Genomic DNA, 14,934 nt, shown 5'->3' on the forward strand with positions numbered 1-14,934 from the left:
TGTGACATTAGCTACAAATTTATATACAGAAAAAAAAGATTTTGACTGCTAAAGAAAGAAAATAAGAAAACAAAATATGGAAGTGGAAGGTGAAATGTGTTAAACATTGTACTCTCTCCATTCACTTTTAGTTATCTACTATTATAAAAATAGATTTTTATTTTTATTTTTATTTGTCATTTTTCACATATCAAGATAAGATAACTTTTTTCTTCCTATTTTACCCATAGACCATTGTATTAAATATTCACTTCAAATCATTTTTTCAAATTTAATAAAAATATGCACCAATTAATATGAGTAAATTGGTAAATTATGCTATTTATTTATTATTTTCTTAAACAGCGTGAAAAGTCCAAAATAAACAAGTAAAAGTGAACGGAGTACTCAGCACATAGATGCATAAGATTGGAGATGATTACACGTGTCAAACATTGGTAGGAACAGAAGCATGTAATCAATTTACAACCGTTCTTCTCTCTGCAGTTAATCCTTCTCTTGGATTTTCTTGTAATCCCAATCTTCGAGGCTCCGACAGCTTTAAAAAATTGACGAGGAAGTTTCTCAATAATTAAAAATGAGATTGTAAATATTAATTTAGTGCAACGTAACAATCCATTGTAAGCAAGTTTTTCCTTTAAAACACGGTGATATGCGAATAATACAAGCTTATGCCAGATTAATTTGCGCTCAAGCAACATCTAAAATTATCTTTATACTAAAAGTTCAATAGATCAAATAACACAGTAATTTACGCTCTAGCAACATCCAAACTTGTCTTTATGCTAACAGTTCAGTAGATGAAATAACCAAAAAACAAAAAAGGAAAAAAAGTCTAAGACACTTTCGTAGTTAACGCTTCAAAAGAAAAGCTACATTCATCATTCGCATTAACCTTGAGGCTAATCCGAGCTAATCTAATTAGACTTAACTAGTTGTACTACACTACTACTCAACAACGACAAAAAAAAAATACTCATAGAATTACACTTGAAATTAAGTTACTATATTAAATATTGTGTTATAGTTTAAGTTAAATAATTGATAAGTTCAAACTATTAAAATTCATATAAAAAATTAATATAGCATTATAATATGGTTTTCAGTAGATGAAATAACCAAAAAACAAAAAAGGAAAAAAAGTCTAAGACACTTTCGTAGTTAACGCTTCAAAAGAAAAGCTACATTCATCATTCGCATTAACCTTGAGGCTAATCCGAGCTAATCTAATTAGACTTAACTAGTTGTACTACACTACTACTCAACAACGACAAAAAAAAAAAAATACTCATAGAATTACACTTGAAATTAAGTTACTATATTAAATATTGTGTGATAGTTTAAGTTAAATAATTGATAAGTTCAAACTATTAAAATTCATATAAAAAATTAATAGAGCATTATAATATGGTTTTCCGGTTAATATTATGAATTTAAATATTTCAAAAGAAGTCAAATCTACTCAAATGAGTTGTTAAAAAAAAAGCGAAAGGCGAAATCAGGTGAACATAAAACATTTCCATTTATAGCTTGGTGGGCAAGGAATTCGGGGCCTGCTAAATTTACCGTTTTAACACCACTCCCCATTTTTCGAAGATGAAGTCATCAGCAGACCCGAGGTTCGGTCAACAGTGGGCCACCCTCAAACCTTTGGTTCGGGTACATAGTTAAATATAGATGAGAAAATGTTCCTCAATTTATGGACTTTGGTTTCATTTGGTCCTTAAGGTATAAACATGATGGAAATAGTCCTTAATGTATTTTAAAGTGTGATCAATTTGATCCTAAGCCATATATAAGTAAAGACAATCGCTCTTTTTGTTGTCAAAATAACCCGAGGCTCTAGCATTTTCATCCATACACAGCCTACTTAGCTTCTTTACTCCACTCGATTTATTCACAATAAAATAACAGTTTACTCCAAGCCCTTGTATCCAAAGTTTTCTTTCGATTCTTTCAAGTTACGATTAGAAATTTTGGTGTGGGTTCTAAAATCGGATTGAACAAGACAAAAATATACCTTATTTTATAGTTTAATAAATCACGTTCAGTGCAAGTCTAGAGCCTCTGTTTATTTTGACAACAAAAATAACGATATCCTTAATTATATAAGCTTAGGAGTAGACTGATCAATAGTTTAGAATACATTAAGGATCATCTCCCTCATGTTTATATATATTTAGGATCAAATGAAACCAAAGTCATACATTAAGGACCATTTTAATCATTTTTTATTTTCATCCGAACCAAAGGCTCGGATTCCAAACCTGGGAAGATAAACTTTCCCGCTCATTCACACTCCAGCTAGTTGCTTAATCCAGTGGAGAATAGGGGCAAAATAAAGGCACCATAAAAACAGACAAGTTTCTCTCATTTTCTTAGTCTTCGAATGCTTTTAATAGATGCAGATGGCGAGGTAAGCATAGTAGAAAGACTAACATTGAGTCTTGGATTAGGAGATATTTCTTGAAAAAGCTTTTAATTTTTTTCAATCCTTTATGGGAAGGTGAGGATGAATATTTGTGATGAAACTTGAAAGTTTGTGTTTTTAGGAAAAGATTTGTTCTGGGTTTGATTTGGTATGATCGGAGATGGTCAAAAATTAAATCTTTTTAAAATATTGGGAAATTTTTATCTTTTCGGTGATCAGTGTAGCTTCCGTTGTAAGATTTGTGTTTGTTACTGCGATAATGCTGAATAGTACTGTAGTTCATTAAGAATGTGGGTTTCTTTCAGTCCTTTTTACTCCAGTTTTTAATAAAGTGACTTTCTGATAGAATAATAACTATTAGTTGAGTTTGAGAAAGCAGCTCCTTTGTTGTGTGGGTAATATTGGGCTCTGTAGAATGCTGAAGGGCGTTGAGTTATCAATGTTTAATCGGGTATATAAAAACATTTTAAGGGGTTTGTAAAGATTTGGAGCACATTATTTGTTGTTTTGGGGCTAGATGATCAGGTTGTTTAACACTCTTGAAAATGTGAATCTTTGGGTTGCTTTAATTAAGTGTATTTAGTGTGTGATGGATTACACGAGACACTAATCTCTCCAGTAGTGTCAGTTTGTAGAAACTTCCCATTTTGTTTAAAGATGCAAATGTTTTCTTTTACTGGCTGGTTGCTGCAAGTCTTCACTAGTTCTTACACCAGTTTGTTAGTCACATTGTCATTTTTACCTTATGTTTTCATAAGTTATCCAGTTGCCCCAATTTTTTGTTAACTATCAAAACGTCATGTTGAAACCTGTCTATTTTACTTGTTCAACATGTTAGTGTCATAGAAAGATTTGGAAAAGTTGGCCTAAAGTCTAAACTGATAGTGAAAAGAGATAAATTATTGAATTTTATCAAGAGTGTTTGGTGCACTTATCATTAATTGTTAAAGTATCTTTCTTTTTAGGGTGGAAGTTTTTGAATCTGTTGGATGAGGTTCTAATTCATTAATCTGTTTCCTTTTATTGATACAGATCTTGGATTATTGATGGTAGAGGACTTGCGAGTAAAGTTAAAAATGTTGGTGCCCCTGCTGCACATCAAATAAAAGATTGTGGGGCAAAACGGCAATGCCCAAACTGCCATTACTGTATCGATAACAAAGATGTAAGCTAATAAGTGTCCCTGCATAATTTACTTACATCTTTTGTTAAACTGTTTAGTCTAGTTGAGAATCTCTCTTGTAAAGAACATTCTTTTTTCCCTTGGTTCAAGACTAGGCCAACAAATAGTTGTATAGTCAGACCTCTCTATAACAATCATCCTTTATAACAACATTTCACTCTAGTGACCATGTTTTTCTTGGAACCGATTTGTCATGTTATGCTATGTTATACTCTATAACTGCATTTCACTATAGCAGCCAAAAAATATCTAAACAAACGATGTAGTTATAAAGAGGTTTGAATGTATCATAAATTTGTTGCTCAAGCCTACTTTAATATTTTGCTGCTTTCTGGTGCAGGTTTCTCAGGAATGGCCTGGTCTACCTGTTGGTGTGAAATTTGATCCATCTGATGTAGAGCTCGTGGAACATTTAGAAGCAAAGTGCGGGATGGGAAATTCCGAGCAACACAAATTCATTGATGAATTCATCCCAACTCTTGACGTTAACGAAGGGATTTGCTATACCCATCCTGAAAATCTTCCTGGTTTGTAAAGCACTCAATTCTTCAATACACTATCTTCTGTTTGTTATTAGCTGCATTTATCAAGTATATAGGTTATGCTGTATAAGTTTCCATTTTGGATTGTATTGTGATTCCTACAGAATTAAGAGTTAGCAATCGCCTTAATTTTGTTTCAGGTGCCAAAAAAGATGGAAGTAGCATTCACTTCTTTTATCGCACTACTAATGCGTATGCAAGTGGCAAACGTAAGCGTAGAAAGATTCATGATGAAAACAATTTGATGAAAGAACATGTCCGCTGGCACAAGACGGGAAAGACCAAAGTTGTTATGGAGAATGGGCTCCAAAAGGGATGTAAGAAGGTCATGGTTCTCTATCAAACTAGTACGAAGGGGTCGAAGCAGGAAAAGACTAATTGGGTAATGCATCAGTACCATTTGGGCACTGATGAAGATGAAAAAGAAGGCGAATTTGTGGTTTCAAAAATCTTTTACCAGCAGCAGAAGCAATCCGTCAAGGCCAATGATTCTCGTGCCAATGAAGAAGCCAGTGTGGGAGCGAATCAAACTGAACCTACAACTCCAAAGACGGTTACTCCCAATCCCCCTCGAGCTGGAGAAACCCCTTCCTGTGATGATATTGTGGATGACTCTTTACCCTTTTCACCTGATCAGGTAATAAATAAGTTGATCATGCAGTTGCATCTTCCTTATAATTTTATCATTGGCTGTTCTATACATAGGGGTGGAAAATTTAGCCCAATAAAAAACCTGACCCGCCCAATCATCCAAGTTTGGGCTTGTCATTGATCTACCCATTTATTAGCTCAGGCCATAAAAAAAATTGGGCTGATATGTGAGCTAAATTGACCCATGAGAAATCTTATCGAAATATTTGTTGAAGTTCATTTTTTTTGTTCGGTATGTATATATAGCCATAATAAAGGATAAAAAGTATTACTTCCTCCGTCCCAATTTATGTGGCACCATTTGACTTGGCACAGAATTTAAGAAAGAAAGAAAGACTTTTGGAATGTGTGGTCCAAAACAAGCCTTATATAAATGTGTGGCTGTAAATCATCTCATAAAGTTAAATTGTTTCTAAATATAGAAAGGTAACATTCTTTTTGGGACAGACCAAAAAGAAAATGATGCCACATAAATTGGGACAGAGGGCGTATTAGGTACTAAAAAATAATAAAAGAACAAAAAAAAAAAACACTTAGTAAGAATCGGGTTGGTTGGGTTATGACCTGCTTTAAGCCCAAGAAACTTTTGGGCGGGTCAATAACCTGTTCATTTATTAACTCAGCTCTTAAAAATTTGATAGCCCAAATTCAGCCCAATCTGCCCATTTGACACCCTTATCTGTACATTATTTCTGTTCATAAAATTGTGCACATTCAATTCAGGAACACATAATTTAAGTAATTCCATCTAACTCTGTGCATTTAGCCTGATTTTTTCCATACAATAACATTCATTTTGCTGTTCAGGAAGTGGAAGTTGCCAAAGAACCAGGGGAACCATCTGATGCTAAAATTAAGTGCGAAATGGAGTACCCTACATGCTTGGCTGGAGAATCACAAGCAGCTGATGCATATGATGTTGATATTTCTCTGTTGTGTGATGAACGTAATGATTCTTATTCACTTCTTGATGGTTCTGGACCCAATCATGGCCCTTCTGCAGACGACACTTGCCATTTACCACAAGGAAATGGTAACACAGCCTGCGAAATTTCAGAGTTGGATAACTTGGAATTTGATACTCCTCCAGACTTCCAACTTGCAGTAAGTTTCATCCTTGCAGTTGCTAATAATTTTTTTTTCTTTTTGTTTGATATGCATAATAACATCTATAGTTGAATCTGATGTTGTGGTCTACCAGGATTTGCCGTTTGGTTCTCAGGAGAATATCTTTAGTTGGTTGGACCGGCTATAGAGATGGTAAATACTTTGTTTCTAATGACAATGAGATAATGCTTTGTGCATTCTGAGATGGAGAATATATTTCAACAAGTTTGTGCTCTTCGATTTCAGTTTCTTGTGGTTTCAGCATTTGCTTTATCAAAAAAATGCTAATTTTCCCACCAGTAATCTGGAGAAAAGGAAAAAAACACAAATATTGGTTGTTATATCCTGCAAACGCTGGAAGATAGACGAGTTGAAGGAGTTGTTGCAAGAACCTACTACTACAATCTACCAAGGATCAGTATTTGGGAGTTGGAACTGTTAAAACTCAGCATACTGACGTGGCTCAAATTTTGATTTAATGTTGTGACCTCTCTTGTTATAAGACTTTCATATCCTTTGTGTACTGTTCAGCATGTTCTGACCCCCAAATACTTTGGAAAGTTTCTAGTTTGTACTAATTTATTTTTACTTTAAAAGCGTGGATTCTATTGCTTTCTAATGCCAATTTCGTTGTGTCCGACTCCATGTACCTTTTCGTTTTGCATAGAATTTTTCTGGGTAAATGCTTGTGTTTTTGCTAATTTCTGTGTAGTTAAGTAAAAAACTGTGATGCTTGAATCTTTGCTCTCTAATGCAAAAAAAGAAACCAAGTTGAGAGCATAAACTGCAATAGAGCACAGACAAATATGCATTGGAGTTTATGCTCTCAATTTGGTTTCTTTGTTTGCATTAGAGAGCAAAGATTCATTTTACTGTTTTGACAACATATTGTTGTCTAATTTGAATTAACTGGATGCGCTACCAGTATTACTGACTTCTTTTATATGGATTGCTTTGCATCTATATGTTTAAGCATGCATAAAAATACATATTTAAGTCTCTCTGTATGCTTATCGGAATTCCTGTACTAGAAAAATCAAAAGTGGTGATCTTTGTTAAAGCTATGGAGTATTTGGTATTTACAAGGAAAGCCTTAGGTATACAGGCTTAATATATAATCTAAAACGAGGGGTCTGATATTTACTTATTCAAGTTTAAACGATTACTTGGGGAAAAAAATACTTCCATGAATCACCTTTGTGGTTAAAGAAAAAATTATTGCCAGAATCATCTTTGTTCTAGAAACAGGCAAAGGAACATCTTGATAAAGTAGTGAACAGCAAAATCATAGTTTCATCTTAAAAAGGCAAAGACAGAAAATGACTTCTGGATTCAAGGATGAGATTCAGTTCCTGCAAAAACTAAAGGGAAAAAAGAAATATATTAACACGATTACATATCAAACTTCCATCTTAGAAAGCAAAGAAAGAAAATGACTAGCTTCAAAAGAGATTTAGGATCTTAGGTTCGAACATGGAAACAATTGTTTGATGTGGTACCAACTGCTCAATTAACATGGCAAACCAAACATGCATTCGTTTCAAAATTTCCCATCAAATATGAAACTATAAACATCATAATATATCAAAAACCACAATGACTTGGCGTCTAACTGACCTCGATGCTTTTCAGCATGATATATATGCAACAAATTCGGGAAAACAAGAGTTATACATTGGAATAATGTCACTAACAGGAGGAAAAGAGTCAGAAAACCAATTCTACAATCAAAAAGCCCGAGCATTGTCATTCAGAGAGTCCTCTCTCAGGTTTATATGCGATACAGACAGGAAACATTCAAGTTTCCCCAAACGCCTTCACGTCATCACCTAAATTAAATGTTTACTTGGCAAATAAATGTACTGATACCTCAAATGAACCAAAAGACAATATTCACCCGGCCGCTTCCCTGAAACTACTTTTACCTATAAGATTTAATTGTATAAAGCACTGCCACGTGACCATCATCAATTACCTGATAAGAGTCTGTCCCTCGTGGTGCAACATAAAATCGGCACATGAAAACACCTCCCATGTTACGAAAATGTTCCCAGCACTGGTAAATTAAAAACTTAGCCACTTTCTCTTTTGCAGTTGCCAGGCAAGAGATACTTATACTTGTTGGGATTTTCCAGCAGATGAGCAGGAAGATGAACGGCCGAGTGAGAATGAGGGAGGGGTCCCATGCTACCGATGATATCTTTGAACGTGTACTCCTCAGGAAGCATGTCATATAAATCAGCCCCTTGACAAATGATATCTTGTATTCTTCTAGGGTTCAAATAATGCAAAAACCTCACTCTATCAGTGTGGCTGTAAGCTTTCATCTTGAATATGAAGTCCGAGATGTGGCGGAAACAAAAACTACAATGCCAACCTGAATCCGCCAAAAGGTAATCAGTCTGACGGTAGTGTACGTATCTAGTCTTCCCACTCTGATACCTGTGGACTGAAGCTCTCCAACTTCTGTGCTTAATCTCAAATTCAAAAGAGTACAAGTAATTCCTCAAATGAAGGTGAAGAATCGGAGGAATATCATCACACCATCTCAAAAGATTGATGGTATGCCTGCTAGGAATTTCATCAACATCTGACATTATCAGTAAATCATCGTCCTCTATCCCAGCTATTCTCAAAAGCTGGTCGAGTGCTACTCTCTGATATGCCTCTTCAACAAACGGATTTTCACCTTTTCTGAATCTTCCTCCAATGGTTCCATAAGTCAACCGAGGTTCAACAAACTTAAATTGGTCCTTGTTGATAGCAAAAGTAAAAGGCTTGGGCAAGCCAGTGAACGTGGAGTTCGACTCTAGAAGAACAAATTGCGTAATATAAGGATACAATTCTTTCCATCTGATAGTAAGCATGTCCACTTCATTACTAAACAAAACTGCATCATAGACACGTCTAGGATATTCACGAATTCCCCATCCATGTTGCTTGCAAAGATTCTCCATCGATACATTCTCATGATAATAGTGAATAACTTCAGTAAAGGGCTTCGGAGGAGATTGCCATATGGGACGGAGGAAATATGTAATCTTTTGTCCATGAAAGTATATGCCAACTATGCATGTTGGCACAAAAACAACCAAAAAGACAATAGCCTTTAAATCTAATCCTCGAAGCATACATCGTAGTCTCGACATGCCTATTATTCCAGGGGTAGATTGCTGCATATAAAAAAGATAACAACTTTAAACAACTGGAAATAGCAGCAAACATTGAAATATGCTAAGCTGACAGGAATGGACAAACTAATTACAGTTTGGGTGTAGGCATATAAAAGAATGATTAAAGACCACATATAGAAAAACAGAACAAAGCAATAGAGGATTTCCCAAATATCTTCCAAGACAGAGCAACAACAACAACAACAATCCCAGTGTGATCCCACAATATGACAAACTAAAGCTTCAATCAATTAAGATAATATGCAAATGGATAACTAAAATCAATAAATTTTCCCAAAACCACAAATTTCCAGAAGCTCATAACAATATATGAAAGGATTTGAAAAAATCAACCAAACTGCACACACCAATTCAAGATTTTAGGGTTTTTATGCAATCTATATCAATAACAGAATAAAAAAACACATATTTCATATTTCCCCAGAAACCCAACAATAACCACACAATTAAAAAAAAGGAAAAAAAAAAAGGATCTTTACCAAAATTCCAAACTAATGCACAAAATTTTCATGTAAAATGGCAATTCACAATTAAAAGGGTAAAAGTACCTCGCCACAAACGTCTTCACAAAAATCGTCACTCTTCTTTGAAGGATAATAAATATCAGACACCATTACAACACAATAACTATATAATTCAAAACCCTCAATAAATGGCCAATGAAACTTTGGCTTTTTTCCAACTTTTTTATGTTTTATCTCTCAAGATCTTTTGTTACCTTCTATAAAATTTAGAAGATAACAAAAATATCAAAAGAGAGATTGTTGAAGAAAAAAAAACCCAGATTAAAAAAAATGAACCCCCTCCCTCTCAAATTTTACAGCAATGGAATTGCCATTATCAATGAGAGGAGGGAATTAATTTTTACAAATTTTTTTTTTCCTTTGTGAATTGACTAAATGGGAAAACGCTAAATTATAGCCGTTTGTTGGGTTCTTCTTCTTCTTTTTTGCTTGTAATTCAACACTCTTTCTCTGCAGATACATACATATATATAGAGACACACATGCAGGGTAATTTTACCCCACCCCCCCTCGCGGGGGTATCTACTCCTTCCCATGTGAAAGTCTATGATGTAGGGGAAAAATATTCCTAAATGTAACTAGAAAGGGAATAAAAGATAGTCCTAATTTGAATATTAATAATATTAATCTTATTCCACATAAGATTGCTTCTGTCATTTTTTTATAAATTTAAATTTAATTGATAAACATTTTACGTGGGGAGATTTCCGAGGCATATTCCCGACAGTATAAGTACTGCTACCATTTTATCCGCTTCTACTTCTATTAAATTTGCTTTTAGGAAATGAAAAAGAAAATGTAAATCAAGTGAAAAAATATTATTGAAAAATTTGTGATTCTCCTTTGCTTTTTTTCTATAAAAAGGGAATGAAAGTGGAAAATTAGAATAATTGGTATTAATAGTATTTTACAGAAGTTACAGTCCAATGCCAAAGTCTACGAAACAATAAAGCATGGATTTTTCTTCTTCTTATTTTTCGTGCTTGCTTTCATTTTTATGTAACGCCATCATAGGCACATTAAAGCATAGATAATCTTGCACTTGAGAAATAATTGAAACAGTGGTATTTCTATATTAATTTTGGAATTTAATAGGAGTAAAAAAAAAAACATGTCAACTTAGGATTAAAGTAGTCTTATAATAATTCTTATATCATTGCATCATTAAGATATAGGTAAGCAATCAAAGAATTAACCTAAATAATGGCACACCCAATCATTTAAATAAAAATAGCCGGCGAATATATATAGTATGTATAGTTCATAAGTAATGTGTGTGCCTTTTAAATACATAATCAGTGTATAATTTATATATACCGATTAAGAAAAGTAAACAACAAATTTGGCTAGCTTTTCGGGTAAATATTCTTTTTTCTTCTATCATTTGATATAATCTTCTCCTACCTACATTTCTATTATTTCCTTAAATTAAATAAATAAAAAAGAGGAAAAATATGTCAATTAATGGTGCATGAAAAGAAAAAAGAAAAAAGCCAATAGTTTGTTGAATCTTGGACCAAGTCCGCAGAAGTTGAACCATATTGATTGTGAGGTGTTATTCTTGTAATCAGTGACTTGGAAACAAGTGGACATTGATTACTATGACAAGTGGTTTTATTACTGCTAGTAGTATTACAAGTTATAATTTCATTTGACACAAACGATTAATTAAAGACTTTTTACTCATTCCTGGGGATTACTTAATTATCATTAATTTTTTATTGACATGGAGAGGGTCTTTCTCCTCACATTTCCTAAGCAACACTACCTACCGATTTGACATGTGTTCCCTCGGTTCATTTTTACTTATTTACTTTATTAAAAAAAAAAAATTATTTATCCATTTTAACATATCAATATATATATATATATATATATATATATATATATATATATATATATATATACATATATATAGTAATTATTAATTTTCAAATCATTTTTCAAATCTATTGAAACTATACACTAATTCATATGAGTATTATGTAAAATATATACTTAATTTATTTATTCTTAAAGGGGGTTCAAAGTAAAAAATGAATAAGTAAAAGTGAACGGGAAGTATTATTATTTTATTCAATTACGAAATTAGCCTTAATGGAACCTTCCCATTTCTGCTGTTCCTATTTAGCAGTTTAAGACTAATAAAGTGCTAACCGCTATCCAAAACTCAATAGTTTAGATACTCAGGGAATAATTAAAAAATTACAATTTACATTATATATATGTTTGCATAATGTAATTCGTAGTTTTTTACGATGATATTACTAAATGTTTATGGTATTATATTATTAACAATGATTGTCTTCAAAAAATCATATACTACAAAATGCATATGCATCGTGACAAAAACAAAGAAAACAAGGTACAAAATCCAGCTCAACTCAAGCAAAATTGTGTTTGTCTTCACTCAACTCTTGAATTTTAACATTGCAAATGGCTAAGAACACAATGTTCATAATGGCATATGCTTTGGAATTCCCACACAATCAATTTAATAGGTTATTGTAATTATCAATTTATATCAAAAAATCGCCTTAGTGAACAATTGAAAACAATAATTAAATAGTCACTCAATGAAGAAGACTTCTTATTTTTCAAAGTTCACTTTGATTGGGAAAAACAAACTTAAAATAATTTGCCTTGTGAAAAACTGACGTAGGTTATTGTTCCGCACAAGATATTCTTGAGGTAAATAGTTCAACGACATATTCTTGTACTTTTCTCTTCTAACTATGCTTTTAAACAACTAATTTGACAGCATTAGAAATTGTGATGGCATTTCAAGAGAATATTTCCTGCAATGATTATTTTAACTAATCAAATCTCTTTCTAGGAATTTGTGCAATAAAAAATCAGAACAAGTAAACTATTCCACATAAAGCATATAAATAAACTAGGAGTAAAGACCGGGTATTTTAGGTGTAAATGTTATAGGGGAATATGACCCAATAATTTTATGCCAAATGTCATATAGTTTGACATTTTCCTAATTAACTTCATGTTTGCCTAAAGAGTAAAAAAATGGAGGATGAGTTTAGTCCAACGACCAAGACTAATTGACCATGCCAAACACTGCCGTGTGCCAAATGTTTTTTGAGCTAAATAACAAAACTTTAATAAGTGAAAGACTTCATAATTCTACGAACCGAGTCCCTTTTTCGTTTAACGAAATTGACATTTTGTATCTTTCTTTTGTTTTCCCTTGTTCCGAACCAAAAAAATAAGAGTTTAAAATGTCATTTTTCTTATTAGTTTCCCTTTTTTCAAAAGGAAAAATAAAGAGTCACACGGATCTTTGTAACTTTCTTTTGTTTTCCCTTGTTCCGAACCAAAAAAATAAGAGTCTAAAATGTCATTTTTCTTATTAGTTTCCCTTTTTTCAAAAGGAAAAATAAAGAGTCACACGGATCTTTGTAACTTTCTTTTATTTTCCCTTATTCCGAACATAAAACAATTGTAACTTTCTTTTGTTTTCCCTAGTTCCGAACGAGAAAAAAAAAAAGAGTCTAAAATGTCAATTTCCTTATTAATTTTCCTTTTTCGGAAAGGAAAAATAAAGTCACACAGATCACGTGTAACATTTCAGCTAAAATTAGATTTCTCCACATAAACCACATAATAGTAGACTAGCTTGTAGTTTTAGTGGATGGTCATTGAGTGCATTTAAATTTGCTTACATGTCGCTTTAGGCACATCTCTCTTTCTCAATTTGACGTTAAGCTAATGATAATGAATGAAAATCAAGAAACTTAGTGGAATTGTTATTGCGAACCTTGTAGAGCCTTAAATTATTCTTAGTTAACTTTTTGACTTTTCAAAAACTTTCTTCATTGATTACAAATCAAAAGTATAGAACATTACAACTTAAATTTTTAAATGATACGTCTCGCCTTATTTTCATTTTTAAAAAGATCATTCATTTGTGAAAGAAGGTTTGCTTCCAGGCAGCTTCTTAGAAAGTGGGAGTCTAATCACAATATGGGATCAGAAAACCAATTGACAAGAATGGCATCACAGATTGAATAAGAAATGCAACTTGGATAAACCCTCTTGCTATTACTCGCTCGGTTTAATTTTATATGTCTTGGTTGGATCGAACATGAAAATTTAAAGAAGTTGTAAAAAAAGATTTTTGAATCTTATAATTTTAAACGTGTCACTAAATATAAAAGTGGTATTTTTAAGAAATATAAATTGAAACGAAGGGAACCACAACTTCTGAATTATGGACCGACGCATACGGCAGAACAAGATATTGCAGTTTTTGACATTTTTTTATGGATATTTCACACATTCTCTGGGAATTTTCGTCCGTTGACTCCGTAAACTTAAAGTAAAACTTTGACAATAAAGGCGTAGTGAGTAGTCGTTGTAGTAGACTTGACTTGATCTTGAGAAACTAGAGATATAATGCAATTCCCAAATTAAATGCGCAACTATACAATTCAATTTTCGAATTGAATAGCCTACTGTTCCAAGTAGGAGTAATTAATTATTAAATAGCTGTCTCCGACTGGTCCAGAAAAATCTTGCAGAATAATTTCATTATCGGATTTAAAAAAAAAAAAATAGAAGTCAAGTTTTATAAAATATTTGTCTTTAACATTGCAGTGTGTACAAATCTCATCAATAGCGTAACATTTCTTCCCTTATCTCCATTCACCAATATAATAAATTCTTTTTTAAACTTTTATAAAAATTCTTAACTTATTTAACATTTAAATATTTATAAACTACACAAAGTACTATAAATTACATCTTTTCATATCCCATAACGAAAGAGTGAACTTTAAAATATAAGTTAGAGATTTCTTATTAATATAAATTTCGAGAAAATAGTGTGTCAAATATTTTGGAATTGATATACTATATGTTATTTTTGTCGTCTCCGCTTGAACCTATTTTTAGCTATTCTAAGTTATTTTGTATAACTTGAAAGCTATATTTTATTTTTAAGAACTTGAAAACTATTTAACTTTAATGTTTTTATTTGGATTTTATTAATATGTTTTTAGCCTTTTATAGCACACAAATATCAAATATCATGTCAATAGCTCTCTTAAAAATTTTAGATCATAAATTGTCCTCGTTTTTCCTCCCAAAAAACTCTTCATTTTGGGATAAAAGAGTACTTAACAACCACAAGTTAGTAACAAAAAGATTTATTTCCAAATAATATTGACAAGGAAAATGACAAAACATGGTGATTTTTAATTTTTATTAAGGAAGATGAGTACTAGGGTTGTTCACGGTTTTGGTTAAAACCAAAACCAAACCGAATAAAAAAACCGACATTTGG

At 32.4% G+C, this 14,934-nt stretch overlaps 2 protein-coding genes across 5 annotated transcripts; one reads left to right on the forward strand and one right to left on the reverse strand.

The window, feature by feature from the left end:
• Positions 1-2,234: 2,234 nt before the first annotated feature.
• Positions 2,235-6,515, forward strand: LOC132047251 (SUPPRESSOR OF GAMMA RESPONSE 1). Of its 3 annotated transcripts, XM_059438243.1 has the most exons (7): positions 2,235-2,416; positions 3,464-3,596; positions 3,955-4,141; positions 4,297-4,793; positions 5,615-5,911; positions 6,009-6,067; positions 6,161-6,515. In XM_059438243.1, exons 1-6 carry the CDS (start codon positions 2,403-2,405, stop codon positions 6,060-6,062), a joined length of 1,182 nt encoding a protein of 393 aa, XP_059294226.1. In that variant the 5' UTR covers positions 2,235-2,402; the 3' UTR covers positions 6,063-6,067; positions 6,161-6,515. The 3 variants fall into 3 exon arrangements, with proteins under 3 accessions (XP_059294226.1, XP_059294225.1, XP_059294227.1); XM_059438242.1 differs by having other exon boundaries at positions 2,236-2,416; positions 6,009-6,515; XM_059438244.1 differs by lacking the exon at positions 2,235-2,416 and adding an exon at positions 2,484-2,506 and having other exon boundaries at positions 6,009-6,515.
• Positions 6,516-7,110: 595 nt separating this feature from the next.
• LOC132047252 (uncharacterized) lies at positions 7,111-10,135 on the reverse strand. 2 transcript variants are annotated; one of them, XR_009412819.1, is made up of 3 exons: positions 9,657-10,135; positions 7,890-9,087; positions 7,111-7,275 (listed from the first exon to the last, which is right to left on the reverse strand). XR_009412819.1 is itself a non-coding variant. In XM_059438245.1 (2 exons), the coding sequence occupies exons 1-2, from the start codon at positions 9,720-9,722 to the stop codon at positions 7,987-7,989; spliced, it is 1,167 nt and encodes a 388-aa protein (XP_059294228.1). In that variant the 5' UTR covers positions 9,723-10,134; the 3' UTR covers positions 7,516-7,986. The 2 variants fall into 2 exon arrangements, 1 of the variants encoding a protein (XP_059294228.1); XM_059438245.1 differs by lacking the exon at positions 7,111-7,275 and having other exon boundaries at positions 7,516-9,087; positions 9,657-10,134.
• Between the last annotated feature and the right edge of the window lie 4,799 nt (positions 10,136-14,934).

Source organism: Lycium ferocissimum, chromosome 2 (assembly GCF_029784015.1).
Source record: "Lycium ferocissimum isolate CSIRO_LF1 chromosome 2, AGI_CSIRO_Lferr_CH_V1, whole genome shotgun sequence".
Taxonomy (NCBI): domain Eukaryota; kingdom Viridiplantae; phylum Streptophyta; class Magnoliopsida; order Solanales; family Solanaceae; genus Lycium; species Lycium ferocissimum.

Coding starts and splice junctions, on each gene's coding strand:
- LOC132047251 (XM_059438243.1), top strand. Junction 4,142..4,296: donor CCATCCTGAAAATCTTCCTG/GTTTGTAAAGCA, acceptor ATTTTGTTTCAG/GTGCCAAAAAAGATGGAAGT. Junction 5,912..6,008: donor CTCCAGACTTCCAACTTGCA/GTAAGTTTCATC, acceptor GTGGTCTACCAG/GATTTGCCGTTTGGTTCTCA.
- LOC132047252 (XM_059438245.1), bottom strand. CDS start 9,722: ATGGTGTCTGATATTTATTATCCTTCAAAGAAGAGTGACGATTTTTGT. Junction 9,088..9,656: donor GTGAAGACGTTTGTGGCGAG/GTACTTTTACCC, acceptor TTTTATATGCAG/CAATCTACCCCTGGAATAAT.